General features: G+C 46.6%; 1 protein-coding gene across 1 annotated transcript in view; it reads right to left on the minus strand.

Annotated features, from left to right (window-relative positions):
* The window catches only part of LOC121003826 (MYCBP associated protein), a 72792-nt gene that overhangs the window by 26102 nt on the left and 28459 nt on the right, over window positions 1-18231 (minus strand). Inside the window, exons 6-14 of the mRNA XM_040435738.1 lie at window positions 17708-17823; window positions 17224-17374; window positions 17032-17141; window positions 15017-15135; window positions 14807-14915; window positions 8250-8442; window positions 4425-4612; window positions 3695-3838; window positions 1860-2063 (exon numbers count right to left, since the gene is read on the minus strand). Of these exons, the coding sequence (XP_040291672.1) occupies window positions 1860-2063; window positions 3695-3838; window positions 4425-4612; window positions 8250-8442; window positions 14807-14915; window positions 15017-15135; window positions 17032-17141; window positions 17224-17374; window positions 17708-17823 (1334 nt within the window). The remainder of the gene's footprint in view (window positions 1-1859; window positions 2064-3694; window positions 3839-4424; window positions 4613-8249; window positions 8443-14806; window positions 14916-15016; window positions 15136-17031; window positions 17142-17223; window positions 17375-17707; window positions 17824-18231) is intronic.

The raw sequence follows: 18231 nt of genomic DNA on the forward strand, positions 1-18231 counted from the left end.
AGGTTTATTGCGGTTTTCTACTATTACTCCAGAACATCACTTCCTTTGAACGCACATGATGGCACTGTGCCAGGCCTTAGAGTTTGATTCAAACAGGGCACCATCTGCGTGGGTTTTGTGTGTGAGCACATACTAGTAAGCTACCGCTGTAGAGGGGATCAGATGGTTATCTCCAGGGACTGGAATAAAGGAGTAAGTAATGTCATCTAGTCGAGCAGACCATAGAGGTGGCCACACACATCAGGCTAGGTTCACATCTGCGGTAGAGGTTCTTGCAAAATAAAAAAAATACTATATGCCTGCAGCAGTATTTTGTCTGGCAAAGTGCCACTATTTTTGCCAGACACCCAAGAGACCCCATTATAGTGAATGGGACTAGTCTGGTATTCTGCTCCTATACCAGAATCTCAGATGTGCACTTAGCCTCAGGTTTCATGCACACAACTGTATTTTCTTTCTGTGTCCGTTCCAATTTTTTTGCAGCTATTCACTTCAATGCGTCCGCAAAAAAACGGAAATGACTCAGTGTGCATTGCATTTCCGTATGTCCGCAAGTCTGTTCCACAAAAGAATAGAACATGTCCTATTCTTGTCCGTTTTGCATTGTTACAGTGGATCCGCAAAAAAAAAAAAAAAACTGATGCAACACAGACGTCACACAGATGGCATTAGTTTTCTTTTTTGTGTATTCGTGTTCTGAGGACCGCAAAATACATACAGTCGTGTGCATGAGCCCTTAGACAAACGCCGTTCGAACATCTATTGTGTATGGGGGGGTGTCCCAACCCTCCCTCTACATCAACTGTGGATACTGCATGGACGTGACATCATCACTGGAGGACCAGGTGGACTGGGACTGAAGGGAAATTGAAAACTTTGTTTATTTGATACCGCCCCCGGCTCTGTGCCCATCTCAGAAAACCCTTTTGAAGGGAATCTGTTACCACCGTACAGCGTTTTTTACTGCTTGTACGACACTGTAGCTCTGCTACACTCATTTCTAAATATACCCTTATGTCTTATTCAAAGTTCTCAGTGCCCCCAAAAACTCTTTAATAATTATGCAAATTAGGCTGAAAAGACCCCAAGGGGCTTTAATTATCCGTTGTGGAGCCCAGCCAGGCCAATCGGTAGTAAGCGCCGCTCCTCCCCTCCTAGCTCAGGCGACTTCACCGCGCTGCCGCTGTAAAATCTTGCGCATGCGCGTCTTTCCTTTATGTGTTTGTCTGTATTTATCTGCTGAGAGAAGCTTTGTCAACTGAACTGTGCCTACTGATGGCGCATGCGCAGTTCAGTTAAAGAAAGGATAACTACAGCCCCCTTGGGCTCTTTTCAGCCCGAGGCTCCAGTCACGTGACTGTGGGGGCCACTGTGCCCATGTTGCGGACTTCAAACAGCAGTGACTTCTATGGGTCTGCAACCCGCGAGATACAGCGGAAGATAGGACACAGAAGGGCTTCCGTGTATTTCATCTTGCAGATCGCGGACCTATTGAAGTCAATGGGTCTGCACCACGATGTGGAGTGCACACAACTGATGCCCGCGCTTTGCTGACCCGCTATTTGCGGTCCGCAACAAGGGCATGGCGACTCCACAGTCGTGTGAATGGGGCCTTATTTGTATATTTATAAAAACTTTTTTTGGGGGAGCACAGAAAACTTTGAATAAAACATAAGGGTATATTTAGAAATGGCTGTAGCAGAGCTCCAGTGCCGTACAAGCAGTTACACGCGCTGTAAGGTGGTGACAGATTCCCTTTAATATGCTCTACAGTGACTGGTTTGCACAGCATGCTGGACGTTGTAGTCACAAGAACGGTCGCACTGTCACTGTCACCCTTGTTCACACACTGATCTTACCTGTTTCAGATCCACAACCGATAAGTTCCAGGCTTGCTCTACCTTCTCTTCTTCTTTCAGCTCATCACTTTCTACACTATTTGTGCTTTGGACAAAGTGATCCAGAACCTCTTCGGATAAGCTAAGGCTGTCCTGGACATCCGGGGAGATGTAGTCCTTCCACAACTGGTGCAACTCCTGAACCGTCTCATGCTTGTGGTGCAACTGCAGCAACAACAAAATCACACAATGTACTTTATCAGAGATGGGGTGGTCCCACTGCCTGCCACCTACCTGTGTGCCTACCAGCAGGATACATGCTGACATTGTCTCCCCCAGAAGACAGGCTTTCCCAGCTGCACCTTGCGGTTGTGTATCCCTCTGCTAGCATCAGGAGGTAATTGTGAGAGGTCTATTGGATATTGCTGGCTGGGGGTCCGACTGCTGGTACCCCCATCGATCACGAGTGAATGGAGAGGTGGTGAACAGGTGTGACCACCCCTCTGTTCAATTCCCTAAATCCCATGGAAGCAAACAGAACTTCGGTCAGGCAGGGGATTCAGGAACCCCATTCTCCTGATCGGTTCGACCACCAGCAATGTCCACAAAGGATATTTATCACCTATCCACAGAATAAGTGATACAATAAGTGACCAATAGAATGGGTGATCTAAGCCTCCCCGTCTTCACTGCACAGACACAGAGCAGGAGCTTGAACAGTGGTCACACACACCAGATACACTGCGCTGCTATATCCATCAGCCCCATTGTGCACACATGAACTGCGACTTCATTCAGGTTCCTCCTTACTGTGTTCGGGGGGGCTCGGGACCTCTTTTCTTAGTGACTGGAGGTGGGACCACCACTGAGGATAGGTGATGAGTGACCTTTGTGGGAAAATCCCTTTAAATCCATATGTCTTAAAAGGGGTTCTCCGGGCTTTTTCATATTGATGACTCATCCTGAGGATCAGATGGGTGGGGGTCCCACACCGGGCACAGTGCGCGCCGTCTCCCTTCTCTCTTCCTGCTCTGCTGCTGCTGTGCCATAGACATACAGCAGTGAGCAGGAAGAGAGACAGGAGACAGCACATGAGCACAACGCGCGCCGTCGACCCACGGTGTCGGACCACCACCGATCTGATATTGATGATAGGTCATCAATATCAAATAGCCCAGACAACCTCTTTATCATACAGATTTTACAGCTGATATGCCTCAGATTTAATCCCTCACAAAAGAGAAGGTAAAACCTAAGGCAAAATCCAGGACAAAACCAGGTCACAATGAAAATTCCCAGCATACCCTCAAATAGGGCTTTTCCAAACCTCAGTCACTTGCACTGTGCCGTTGCTTGCTGTGGATTTATGATGAGGATGATGTGTGGACACGGCCAAGGGTCGAGTGGACTGAATCCCAAAATCAGATTTACATAGAAGTTATAGTCAACGTCTAATTAAACTGTTGAGTGCAATAAAGAAAACTTTAAGGTGCACAAAGTTTCTGCAAACCTTTTAACGGCGCTGCAGAATACATTTTGTAGGAGGTTGTCTGTGCAATCAGATTCCTCAGAACTTCTCGATGACTATAATTCATGGACATGAATGTTCTAATCTTCATGTAATTCATATGAGAAATAGAGAGAGTAGATGCTTCTGTGGGTAACGAGGCTGTAAAATGAACTACAATACACTGCCTATATGCTTCATCCAACAAGACAAGGGTGCCCTCTAGTGGCCCACAATGAGTACAGCTGTACGCACGTGGCGAGCAATGTGAGCAGGGAGTGAACCTAACAGTAAGGACAATAATTAGAAGAAGACTGCAGTGTCCTAAAGAACACTATAGCTTACATACCTTTGGGTTCATGGTACAGAACATCTCTTCTTCCGTCAAGTGTGTAACTGGGGATTGGGGGCGCTCCGGGCTTCGAACGCCATCCAGAATTTCTTGAACCATCTTCTGAGCAATAAACAAGGCCTCCCGAGACTCCAGCTCCCTCTATCAGACAATGAGCAGCAATGTTAATTATCGGAGCTGCTACACCCCTACAGTATAAATATGAATGGCGCAAAATCCCCTTGATTATAAGAGGACAGTATCAGATTTAAAGGGGCACTCCCATTCTAGATATTTATGGCATATCCATGGATGCCGATAGATGTGGGTCCCAAATCTGCAACCACCGCCCTGCTTCGTGCTATGGGTGCACGCTTGCACAGCATGAATCTGTCCATGGTCATGCTGTACCCTATAGCAAGGGTTAGCATTAACCTCCGGCACTCCAGCTGTTGTGAAACTACAACTCTCAGCATGCTTCATTTACTTCTATGGCAGTTCTGTCAACAGCCAAGCAAGTTTGCAAGCTGGGAGTTGTAGTTTCACTACATATCTGTCTAGTGTCTATTCGCCTACATCAGTGATGGCTAACCTCCACTTATGGTGAAACTACGACTCCCAGCATGCTCCATTCATTTCTATGGAGTTCTGAGAACAGCCAAGCAAGTGTACATCTTGGGAGTTGTAGTTTTACCACAGCTGGAGTGCCGGAGGTTAGCCATCACAGGCCTACATGTTTCCTACCTACCTGCAGAGCCTCCCTCAGGGGAGCAGTCTTGTCTTCATACAAAGAAATTCCCCACAGGGACACCTGGATCAGCGCGCCGGCCAGTAAGACGGGGTGGGTGCAGAACTCCCAGTTCTCACTAAATATTCCTGCTGTCGGTGACTTGAAGTCGAAGGGAAACGTCTGTGTTTCTCCCGGCAGGATGACGCCTAGAAAAGCCGCAAGTCAGTAAAATGACAAAACATAATAGACGAGGATACAGAGCTCACATGTAAGTACACTGGATGGTCACTTCTATTAGGTGCATTTGTCCCTCACAGATACTTTCGGAGCTTAAAGTGGTTATCCAACCCCTAAAATAACCCCCCCAATCAATGCCCGGGCATCTCCTATGGATTATACATACCCCCACAATGGCTCGTCATCCGTTGTGGCCTGCTATTGGCTGCATCCCCACCCTGTAGGTTTTGATTCACACGACGGGGAGATGCAGTGGCAGCCATGCAGGGATCAGGGGAGCGGGGTAAGTATAATCTCTATGAGGTGCCCAGGCATTGGGGGGGGGGGGGGGGGGGACCATTATAGGGGTTGGATAACCTCTTTAAATATTCATGACCTTATTTTGTTCTCCACTCTGCTACATATGTTTCTCTTATTGGGCATGACAAATGTGCAAAATGATGTCACAGTACATGGGTAATACACACAGTGATGTCACAGTACATGGGTAGTACGTACAGTGATGTCACAGTACATGGGTAGTACATACAGTGATGTCACAGTACATGGGTAGTACGTACAGTGATGTCACAGTACATGGGTAGTACATACAGTGATGTCACAGTACATGGGTAGTACGTACAGTGATGTCACAGTACATGGGTAGTACATACAGTGATGTCACAGTACATGGGTAGTACATACAGTGATGTCCCAGTACATGAGTAGTACATACAGTGATGTCAAAGTACTTGGGTAGTACGTACAGTGATGTCCCAGTACATGAGTAGTACGCACAGTGATGTCAAAGTACTTGGGTAGTACGTACAGTGATGTCACAGTACATGAGTAGTACGTACAGTGATGTCACAGTACATGAGTAGTACGTACAGTGATGTCACAGTACATGGGTAGTAAGTACAGTGATGTCACAGTACATGGGTAGTACGCACAGTGATGTCACAGTACATGGGTAGTACGCACAGTGATGTCACAGTACATGGGTAGTACATACAGTGATGTCACAATACAGGTGTAATGTACATAGTGATGTTATAGTCCTGGGATAGGAATTTAGTTCAAATATTTATTGTATAAAACAAGGAGTGCAGAGCTACGCGTTTCGTGTCAGTCACCTTCATCAGGCTAGTCAGCTCTGATGAAGGTAACAGACCGTTACGGAAACGCGTAGCTCTGCCCTCCTTGTTTTATACAATAAATATTTGAACTAAATTCCTTAGTGCAGCGCTCCTTTTGTTTCCTGCTCCTTGAGGAAGGTTGGTTCTACATGGTTATCCAGCTTCCTGAGAGGCTAGGCAAAAAAGCGCAGCAGCCTGGGGTCCCTCCCGTATGAGAGAAATTTTGCCTTTATCTAGTGTTGTGCCTAGGATGTACAACACCATCTGGTAAGGTAATACACACAGTGATGTCACAGTACAGGGATAATGTGCACAGTGATGTCACAATACAGGATAATACACACAGTGACGTCACAGTACAGGGATAATACACACAGTGATGTCACAGTACAGGAATAATGCATCCAGTGATGTCACAGTACATAGATAATACACACAGTGATGTCACAGTACAGTGATAATACACACAGTGATGTCACAGTACAGGGATAATCCAGTGATGTCACAGTACAGGGATAATACACACAGTGATGTCACAGTACAGGGATAATACACACAGTGACGTCACAGTACAGGGATAATACACACAGTGATGTCACGATACAGGGATAATGCATCCAGTGATGTCACAGTACATGGATAATACACACAGTGATGTCACAGTACAGGATAATAAACACAGTGATGTCACAGTACATGGATAATACACACAGTGATGTCACAGTACAGTGATAATACACACAGTGATGTCACAGTACAGGATAATGCACACAGTGATGTCACAGTACAGGGATAATCCAGTGATGTCACAGTACAGGGATAGTACACACAGTGATGTCACAGTACAGAGATAGTACACACAGTGATGTCACAGTACAGGGATATTACATGGTGATATCACAGTACAGGGATAATATATACGTAGTGATGTCACAGCGCAGGGATAATATGCACAGTGATGTCACAGTACAGGGATAATACGCACAGTGATGTCACAGTACAGGGATAATACACACAGTGATGTCACAGTACAGGGATAATATGCACAGTGATGTCACAGTACAATAATAACACATGATGTCACAGTACAGGGATAATGTACACAGTAACACCACAGTACAGAGATAATGCACACAATGATGTCACAAGACAGGGACAATGTACACAGTGATACCTCAGTACTGGGGTAATGCACACAGCAATGTTACAGTACAGAAATAACACACAGTGATGTCACAGTACAGGGATAATGTACACAGGACAAGAATAACAAGCAGTTAGGACTTGGTATAGGTATGATGCATACAATTATGTAATGTACAGGGATAACGCACACAGTGATGTCACACTACAGTAATAACACACGTAGAGATGACATAGTACAGGAATAATGCAGCAATGTCACAGCACAGAGAGTATGCAGAAGGGACAAATGCACACAGGAGGGTCACAACAAGTAGAACTAAAGGTACAGTATATTCTCATCTCAGACATTTATGGCACATCCACGTGATATGTCTGATAGATGAGGGTCCCACATTTGGGATCCACACCTATCTCCAGAAGATGTTTTCTCTCCCACCGGGAAAGGTGACCAGTGCATTCAGGTGGACAACGAATAGAGAGGTCACAATACATATGTACAGATCTTTACATTCACTCCTATAGAAGTTAGCTGAGCAAGCATGCTCATCTTATTCCATGGGGAGACGTGCGTGCACCAAAATGTGGCCTCTTCTCCTTTCACTCTTCATGTGGATGCGGGACCAGCTGGGGACTCTCGTTCTGGAGATAAGTGTCAATCGTGGAAATTAAGTGATCTAGAAAAGCTATTGTTATACTGGCTGGGACGAATTAGTATTAAATCACCCCTGCAGACTGAAGAATCTGAACAGGGATTGTGCGCAGCGCTGCAGTATAAAGCGGACCGGCTTTTATGATGTGTCTGGGAACTACCAAACTTATTTTTATGTTGTATGACACAGTGAGGGGTTATGTCTGGCAAGGCATGTGCGGCTGGGCTGGTTTCCAGCCAGGTGAGGTCAAATACCGGACCGGAGTTTAAGTCCCGGTCCAGGTTTTGGCAGCACCTGGCTGTCCTTAAATAGGCAGCTGGGCTCAGCAGAGATGTCTCTGTTTTTGGGATATGAGGCTTTTGTGCTGGAGGACTGAGAGCTGCATGCTGGGGAAACGGGCCCCCTAAAGCCTGCTGTGGACTACTGGAGGCAGAACTGCCAGCAAGGTGACTTGTGTTATATGAACTTTCCATTGTGTGTGAATTATCACCAAGACTGCAAAGTTACGTGTTGTTTTGTGCAATTGCCTCGTGTGAATAAACACTGACGTTTGAGTTAAGAACTTGTGTTTTGCCTCTGTACTGCGCCCGCTTACCCTATCTACCAGAGCGAAACCCCACAGTTGATTATAAAAAATTATTATCCAGTCATCGTCCACTCCTGAAGCATGCTCATACTGAGACTCTCCTCACCAGCACTGGTGTTGAAATAGAAATGTTGTACTCGAGGTTCCTTGCGTCGATCGCCCAGACTGGTGGCATGTGGCAGGCGTCTCCACTCATACCACACCGCCGCACTTCCATTGTTAACAACCTCCAGGACTGAGGACGCTTTCTCCCCTGCAAGGGCTTCAAAAGTAATGCGGGTGGAGATGCCAACTTTTTCCTAAGTTAAGAAGAAGGGATGACGGTAAGGAAACAACATTTTCTAATGACAAATGCATTCTTACTGGGCTATGAGACCCAATGTAATGACATCCTTTGGCAGAACGCCCAAAAAGAGCAGTAAGGCCTCATGCACACGACCGTTGCCCGGCCGTGGCCGCATTGCGGAACCGGCTGCAGGCACCGGCTGTGTGCTCACCACATCACTTAAACATGTTCTATTGTTTTACGGTGCGGACGGATCACAGACCCGTTCAAGTTGAATGGGTATCGATCCATTCCGGCCGCTGCACGGATGTTGCCCATGCATTGGGAACCGCAAATTACGGCGCGCCGGCAAACTAGTATTTTTTAAAATGCTAATTGGCGGCGGTATTACACTGCCAGATGATCGTTAACGCGCGTTCATATGGATGCTCGTTAGCGATCATCTTGACAATAATCTGCCCGTGTAATAGGGCCTTCAGGAATAGGCTTCTCGATTACTAAAGCTTATCTTGTGTGCAAGGCAAAGGCAAGGGGCTTAGTCCGCACCTCTTAAAGTGTACATTCATATGCAGCAGAAATGTTACATCATTTTCTGCGACTGCCCCCAGAAGAGTGTTTGCAGAAATCCATGCACGTGCTGCAGAACCAGCCACATTCCCGTGTACAGATGTAGTAGAGTTAACACTCATGCTTTATGAGACGTGTTATCTAAACTAAATGCATTAAGCAAACACCTTCCATTGCTTTTGTCTCAAGATAACGCGATGAGTTAAGAAATTTGAGTTAAGAGTTTGTGTGTTAACCTGCTACATCTTGCATGGGACAGATTTTCAGGCGCAGAAATTTCTGCAACAAACCTGAAATGCAAATGCATTTTCCACTCTTTCTGACTTGGACCCTTATTCCTTGCCTGGAAGCTGAGTAGTTCACGCTGGTCTTGACAGGGGAGGAACTGCTCCTCGTCTCATGTTGAGATGTTAGTTTGGCGCACCCCTTGGGTCCTTTGCCATCAGCAGCCTCATCCACCTCGGCATTACCTCACCTAGCCACGTCACATATTCATGTCACTGCACTAGGATACCCCCTCCCCTAGCTGTGTCACTGCACTAGGATACCCCCTCCTCTAGATGTGTCACTGCACTAGGATACCCTCTCCCCTAGCTGTGTCCCTGCACTAGGATACCCCCTCCCCTAGCTGTGTCACTGCACTAGGATACCCCCTCCCCTAGCTGTGTCACTGCACTAGGATACCCCCTCCCCTAGCTGTGTCACTGCACTAGGATACCCCCTCCCCTAGCTGTGTCACTGCACTAGGATACCCCCTCCCCTAGCTGTGTCACTGCACTACGATACCCCCTCCCCTAGCTGTGTCACTGCACTAGGATACCCCCTCCCCTAGCTGTGTCACTGCACTAGGATACCCCCTCCCCTAGCTGTGTCACTGCACTAGGATACCCCCTCCCCTAGCTGTGTCACTGCACTAGGATACCCCCTCCCCTAGCTGTGTCACTGCACTAGGATACCTCCTCCCCTAGCTGTGTCACTGCACTAGGATACCCCCTCCCCTAGCTGTGTCACTGCACTAGGATACCTCCTCCCCTAGCTGTGTCACTGCACTAGGATACCCCCCCTCCCCTAGCTGTGTCACTGCACTAGGATACCCCCTCCCCTAGCTGTGTCACTGCACCAGGATAACACCTCCCCTAGCCGTGTCACTGCACTAGGATACCCCCTCCCCTAGCTGTGTCACTGCACTAGGATACCTCCTCCCCTAGATGTGTCACTGCACTAGGATACCCTCTCCCCTAGCTGTGTCACTGCACTAGGATACCCCCTCCTCTAGATGTGTCACTGCACTAGGATACCCTCTCCCCTAGCTGTGTCCCTGCACTAGGATACCCCCTCCCCTAGCTGTGTCACTGCACTAGGATACCCCCTCCCCTAGCTGTGTCACTGCACTAGGATACCCCCTCCCCTAGCTGTGTCACTGCACCAGGATAACACCTCCCCTAGCTGTGTCACTGCACTAGGATACCTCCTCCCCTAGCTGTGTCACTGCACTAGGATACCCCCTCCCCTAGCTGTGTCACTGCACTAGGATACCTCCTCCCCTAGCTGTGTCACTGCACTAGGATACCCCCTCCCCTAGCTGTGTCACTGCACTATGATACCTCCTCTCCTAGCTGTGTCACTGCACTAGGATACCCCCTCCCCTAGCTGTGTCACTGCACTAGGATACCCCCTCCCCTAGCTGTGTCACTGCACTAGGATACCCCCTCCCCTAGCTGTGTCACTGCACTAGGATACCCCCCCTTCCCTAGCTGTGTCACTGCACTAGGATACCCCCTGCCCTAGCTGTGTCACTGCACTAGGATACCCCCTCCCCTAGCTGTGTCACTGCACTAGGATACCCTCCCCTCCCCTAGCTGTGTCACTGCACTAGGATACCCCCTCCTCTAGCTGTGTCACTGCACTAGGATACCCTCTCCCCTAGCTGTGTCCCTGCACTAGGATACCCCCTCCCCTAGCTGTGTCACTGCACTAGGATACCCCCTCCCCTAGCTGTGTCACTGCACTAGGATACCCCCTCCCCTAGCTGTGTCACTGCACTAGGATACCCCCTCCCCTAGCTGTGTCACTGCACTAGGATACCCCCTCCCCTAGCTGTGTCACTGCACTAGGATACCCCCTCCCCTAGCTGTGTCACTGCACTAGGATACCCCCTCCCGTAGCTGTGTCACTGCACTAGGATACCCCCTCCCCTAGCTGTGTCACTGCACTAGGATACCTCCTCCCCTAGCTGTGTCACTGCACTAGGATACCCCCTCCCCTAGCTGTGTCACTGCACTAGGATACCCCCCCTCCCCTAGCTGTGTCACTGCACTAGGATACCCCCTCCCCTAGCTGTGTCACTGCACCAGGATAACACCTCCCCTAGCCGTGTCACTGCACTAGGATACCCCCTCCCCTAGCTGTGTCACTGCACTAGGATACCTCCTCCCCTAGCTGTGTCACTGCACTAGGATACCCCCTCCCCTAGCTGTGTCACTGCACTAGGATACCCCCTCCCCTAGCTGTGTCACTGCACTAGGATACCCCCCCTCCCCTAGCTGTGTCACTGCACTAGGATACCCCCTCCCCTAGCTGTGTCACTGCACCAGGATAACACCTCCCCTAGCCGTGTCACTGCACTAGGATACCCCCTCCCCTAGCTGTGTCACTGCACTAGGATACCTCCTCCCCTAGCTGTGTCACTGCACCAGGATAACACCTCCCCTAGCTGTGTCACTGCACTAGGATACCTCCTCCCCTAGCTGTGTCACTGCACTAGGATACCCCCTCCCCTAGCTGTGTCACTGCACTAGGATACCCCCTCCCCTAGCTGTGTCACTGCACCAGGATAACACCTCCCCTAGCCGTGTCACTGCACTAGGATACCTCCTCCCCTAGCTGTGTCACTGCACTAGGATACCCCCTCCCCTAGCTGTGTCACTGCACTATGATACCTCCTCTCCTAGCTGTGTCACTGCACTAGGATACCCCCTCCCCTAGCTGTGTCACTGCACTAGGATACCCCCTCCCCTAGCTGTGTCACTGCACTAGGATACCCCCTCCCCTAGCTGTGTCACTGCACTAGGATACCCCCCCCTCCCCTAGCTGTGTCACTGCACTAGGATACCCCCTGCCCTAGCTGTGTCACTGCACTAGGATACCCCCTCCCCTAGCTGTGTCACTGCACTAGGATACCCCCCCTCCCCTAGCTGTGTCACTGCACTAGGATACCCCCTCCCCTAGCTGTGTCACTGCACTAGGATACCCTCCCCTCCCCTAGCTGTGTCACTGCACTAGGATACCCCCTCCCCTAGCTGTGTCACTGCACTAGGATACCCCCTCCCCTAGCTGTGTCACTGCACTAGGATACCCCCTCCCCTAGCTGTGTCACTGCACTAGGATACCCCCTCCCCTAGCTGTGTCACTGCACTAGGATACCCCCTCCCCTAGCTGTGTCACTGCACTAGGATACCCCCTCCCCTAGCTGTGTCACTGCACTAGGATACCCCCTCCCCTAGCTGTGTCACTGCACTAGGATACCCCCCCCCCTAGCTGTGTCACTGCACTAGGATACCCCCCCCTCCCCTAGCTGTGTCACTGCACTGGCATGTTACTTCACTGCAGCTCAAGAGCGTATGCACACAAGAATCTGCCCAATGGAAAAAAATATAAAAATGTATTACCTGGATTTTATTTGATATCTTGGAAATGGTAACTGAGGTACAAAGGGTCACATTTATTAATAATGTGTGCCAATTTTCCCTATGGTATATAAAACCAGATTTATCAAACTGCTACAGGTATTCTTGCTGACTTGCGCTCCTCTGTATACCCCCAATCATGTCCTGTGGTATGTATTGTACATAATATTGTGGCAACTTGTGGTCACACTGTTATTGGCTTTCCTGACTAGGTTGTGGGTAGTGGCTTTTGGGGGGTTTCTTTTCTTTTTTTACTTTTCTTTTTTGTTTTTCATTTTTCGTTTTTCATTTTTCTTACCCCATTTTTTCCGTCCCATTGCTTATTTCTGGGCTCATGCTGTACCATTGTTTTGGGCAATATTTATTAGGGAGTGTTATTATACACTTCCTAGAAGTGAACTTGATATAGAGATCTACCCGTACTGAGGGATATACCCATGCATGGAGTAACAGGTAGGCCGTTTTGTGATATTCATGTTTTATATTGTATATTTTATTGTGTATATTTTTTGGATATGGTGACACTTGACATGTGGAAGATCTATTTGGGGGTAGTAGCAGCATAGGTCAGGTGATTCTGGCACCTTTATACATCTGTTGTTTCCTTTTATTATTACTATTATATTGTGTACATGGATTTTTATGCAATAAAGTGGATATATTTTTGACTATATTGGGTATGTCTTTGTTGTTTGTGAGTGAGCAACACTATAGGTATATGTCCTTGGTATATCTGGTGCAATTTGCACAATTTCACAAGTAAAAACTTAAAATAAGTGCACCATGCTAATTTAAAACAGCCCTGACAGGTCCATAAATTGCGTCGTACTTCGCGCCTGAATGCTAAACAAGCCCCTTTTTCTCAGCATTTAAAATTTTTTGCTTAAGCTTTACAATATAGTGAACATATTATTTATGGTGATCGGTAGATGGCACGATTTTTTTTCTTTTCATCTCAGCAATATACTATTTATATAGTGTTATGTGAAGACAATAGTTTTTTGAGCACAGAAAATTCAGCCTTTCCAACAGAGCAGGTCTGTAGTTTAGTGGTAACTCTTCTGCCCTACAGAAGGTCTGGTGTTCAATCCCTTATGAAGACTAGTGATGAGCGTCAGGGGCAATATTCGAATTCGCAATATTTTGCGAACATTTGGTAGAATATTCGTCATATATTTGCAAATCTGAGATTATTTTCTTGATCGCGAAAAAAAATCGGCAATGTAATATTTGCGTAATACGTGCGAAATACAGGCGTGGGTCACTGTTGCTACATTTTTCAAGCTGCTAGAAGTTTCCTGAGACTGGAGAAAATGGTTGGCACGGCAGAACATTACAATAGCTTTATATGCAGATAGAGTGCTCCAATATATTCGCAATTGCAAAATCGGCAATTAATGATGCGCATATTTTGGCGCAATACGTGCAACTTCACATTTTAGCAGGTCTGACTACAAATTACTGATTGGTGCACTAAGTGTTGTGAACTTGTGACATCACAGCACTATGTATGCAGCATGTATGTATGGACAGCAGAGCCTATCACACTGCCTAACACCCTGCACTGGAACCTATCAGCTACACTATATCAGGATATAACCTACACTGACTATCTCCCCCTAACTATCTGTATTATATATATGAGCTGACTACCTATCTAATGTAATGACTCAGCAAAGTGCAGAGCACAGCAATAACACTGCTGTCTCTCTCAGATCTGCAAAATACTGCATACAAGGGCTGCTGGGGAGGTTCTTATATAGTAAGGGGCAGGCAACTTTCCTATTGGTTGCTAGGGATGTTGCTAAGCTCAGACAAAGACATTGCAGCCTTCTCATTGGCCCACAAGCAAGAAGGGAGGTTACTGATGAAGAAAAAAATCTAGAATATTCGAAATTACGAATATATATCACTGTATTCTAAATATTCGCAAATTCTCAAAGTGCCGATCCTCGCGATTAATATTCGCTATATCTGACTTATACAGTATAATGCAGTAAGCTTGAATGCTGGCATCATTTTTTTGTGTAACTGGAAAACCCCTTTAAGACTCCACAAGGAGAAACAGGACCCCCCCCATTTCATTTGTCGTTTTCAAGATCCTTCTGTAATAATTCACATTACCCTGTAAGTCAAAGGATTTTCCACCCAAACTGCTGGCTGACCACAGAAAAGCAGTGAGGGGCCCAGGACGAAATCAGGAACAACATCTGGGAAATCGCTGAGCGGATCCCTGCAAAAGACAAGTATGGCACATCCTTGTAGTACACGTCATAGTCTACAACTCACCAGTCTTTGGTTGGCCATCATGTCTTGCTCCACTGGCATACTCACTGGTTTTCTTTATCTTCTTCTGATGGAGTTTCTTGATGCTCTTCACTTAGTGGAACACGTTCGGAAGATACAGATGTAAATGGGCGTCCTCGCCCAATGACTTCCAAACCCTCTATATCCTACAAAACAGGCGATAGGAATATGTGTCCGTGTTACTTAAAATCATTATCTTATGTGACAGCTAGTGTTATATGATGTTTATATGTTAAACATGTGTTACATTTTTTTGTGTATTTTTCCACGTTACGATCTATATTAAAGAGGTTCTGCAGTTCTTTTTTTACTGATGATCTATCCTCTGAATAGATCATCAGGATCTGATCGGTGGGGGTTTGAGAAGGCAGCAGCGCTCCAGGAGTGCCGCGGGCTTCTCGCTGTTTACCTCGGGCCTAGTGACGTCACGACTAGTATCATTGGCCTGGGTGCGGTTCACTTGAATGGAGTTTAGCCCAGGCCAGTGATACTAGTCATGACATCACTGGGCCAGCGGTAAACAGCGAGAAGCCTGCGGCACTCCTGGAGCGCCGCTGTCTTCTCAGACAGCTGATCCCCGCCGATCAGATGCTAATGATTTATCCAGAGGATAGATCATCAGTAAAAAAGAACTGCAAAACCGCTTTGACCTTTATCCATGTACCCCCCTTCCTGACCAGGCACATTTTCAGTTTTTTTTAGTTCAAGCGTCTTTGAAAGCCATAACTTTTTTTCCATTGGTTATGTAAATAATTTTTGCATCTTTTTTTGGTCTGACACGAGGCTTTGTTTTCATGTCAATTTCTTTTTGGTATTATCTTGTTTTTATTTTAAGAAGGAGAATAAAATAAAATAGAAAAAGAGTCTGTTTTCAAATGTTTTTGCAACTACAAGTATATTTTTTTACATTACATCCTTTTCCACAATGGTAATTTTGATATATAAGATTTAGGGCTTATAGTTGCTAGGTGTTGCGTGTGGTGGTGTGTTTTAGTTATTTTTTTTATTTCAATTTTTTGTTTTGTTTTTATTTTACACTTTGTGCCCCCAACAAGCTCATTAAAAAAGACAATTGTGGAACAAACAATACATTTGTTTCACATTTATTGCTGATTTCTCCTGTAACTGGGGCTGTAGCCCCAGTTATGAGAGGATGTACTTTGTTGTACATCCTCACTCAAGAGCTGATCTGGGTCTGATAAGACCCAGCAGCTCACACAGACTCCTAAACCCCAGCAATCACGTGACTGCTAGGACCGGAGCATTGCTGCTTCCTGATCTTAATTGCAAAGGTGATTTCTTTTTCATTTTAGATGCATTGGAGCAATAAAAAAAAATATGAATGGCGAAAGTGGACTTTTCTTCTAAATGTTTTTTTAAACTTACATACTCAAGAAAAAAGGGACGGCACCTGGAACTGCTTTAGGGCTCTTAGAAATGGTGCTGTTCAAGTCTGCCCATCCTGTGGGTGATGTTGAGCCTTCACTGGGCTCTTACTAACCACAAGTACCACAATGTTAGCAACCGAGACAGCACCAAGAATTATGACACCAAAAAAGGGAGGGAGAGAGGGAACATGTCCTCTATGCTGCGGCTCAGGAGGCATATCCTTTCTCAGGGGCATGTTTTTTTTTGCTGCAGCTCTGGGGTGTGTCCTTTCTGCTTTAGCACTGTAGCTTTCACAGCTCAGGAGGCAGTTGAATAATGGAAATGAGCATGTGCGTCCACGTCAGCGAGGTGGACAGTAAAATAAGAAAATAACAAACAGCAGGTGGCGCTATACAGACACATTTTATTGAATGGCTCAGTGGCTATACTACATTTTTTTATTATATGCTAATACAAAAGTATTCAGATCCAGGTGCTGGTTTGAAAGCTGCTGAATATTTTTTGTGGGACAACCTCTTTTAAAGTTATGTGCCTGTATATTAAAAATGGAAGATACTGATTGCTTACAATGGGTACAGCACATTTCCACTGCTCATGTCACCATCACATTGTGCCTCTATGGAACAGTTTTCTGGTGAAGTATTTTTACTTACTGGTTTGGTGAAGTTCAGTTCCTCCAGGACAGCTTTGAGTTTCTCCTTGCGGTGCTGAAGATATAAACTTTTATCCCAAGTGCAGTGAAATGGGGGCCTTTCTGCAGAACCTGAGGGAGGCAGGAGAATGACAAGAGTCATGTCTATGTTTGCCGGGATAGCTGGACTTGATAGATAAAAGGCTTGTCATACCTGTCTCCTGCTGGATGCTACATGGTTTTCCTATGCGAGTGACAGGTGAGGGGTAACCCCGCTCGCACTGAGTAAAGGTTAGCGTCAGGCCTGTCAGCTCATCTCCTAAAAGTTCTGACACGTTCCAGAATTCACTTCCAATGCGATGGCCCTATATGAAAAAAGGTTAAAGGGGTTTTCCCATAATGGAAATTTAAACTATCTATAAAACTTGACCGCTGGGACTCCCACCCATCACTGGAATGAAGGTCCTAAGTCTCCGTTTCCTCCTCACTGCACGACAACAGTATGACGTTCTATTCAAAAGGGAATGACCCCCACTCCATTCAGTGGCAAACTGTGTGCTCTACGATCTCTCATTCCCATAAAATTGGTGATGGTCACAGAGGTGGGCCCCCCCACTGATTAGACATTTATCACCAATCCTATCCGATCTGAACCATGTGCCATATGCCCGCAGCACAACACTGTGCCATGAACCCACCTTGCCATGCTCCAGTGCTGGGATACCGCGGTCTATCAAGTGTTTTTCCTCCTGAACTCTGCGGAAATCTTCGCACACATTCATTAGAAGCTGTTCGCTGGGTCTGCAGAGCTGATCTGCCTCAGGAAAGACAGAACAGGTAAGAGGGGCAATAAGAGAAAAGAATTGTGATGTCTCTCTGTTTATAGGCTGATTTACTGTCACGGACGTACCGAGAAATACAGACGTTCCCGTGACAGGTGGCAGGAGATCTGTGAGACTGGCAACATGTGGTTTGATCTGTCATGTTTTCCTTTTGGATCAAATGACGTCTGTGTTTCTGGTGCTTGCTACACCTTCTATCCCCAGGTGTGGCTATTATGGTCATTTAACCTTCTCTATTTATTGTTGTTTCTCCCACAATGCTATGCGGTTTATAGCTTCTGTTGGACTTGTGGTTAGCTTGTGTTTAGTTCTCGGCTGACTTCCTGGTGCTACCAAAGCTTCATTGAAGATAAGTGTTTCCTTTCCCTTTTGTATTTTGT

Source organism: Bufo bufo, chromosome 6 (genome assembly GCF_905171765.1).
Source record: "Bufo bufo chromosome 6, aBufBuf1.1, whole genome shotgun sequence".
NCBI lineage: Eukaryota > Metazoa > Chordata > Amphibia > Anura > Bufonidae > Bufo > Bufo bufo.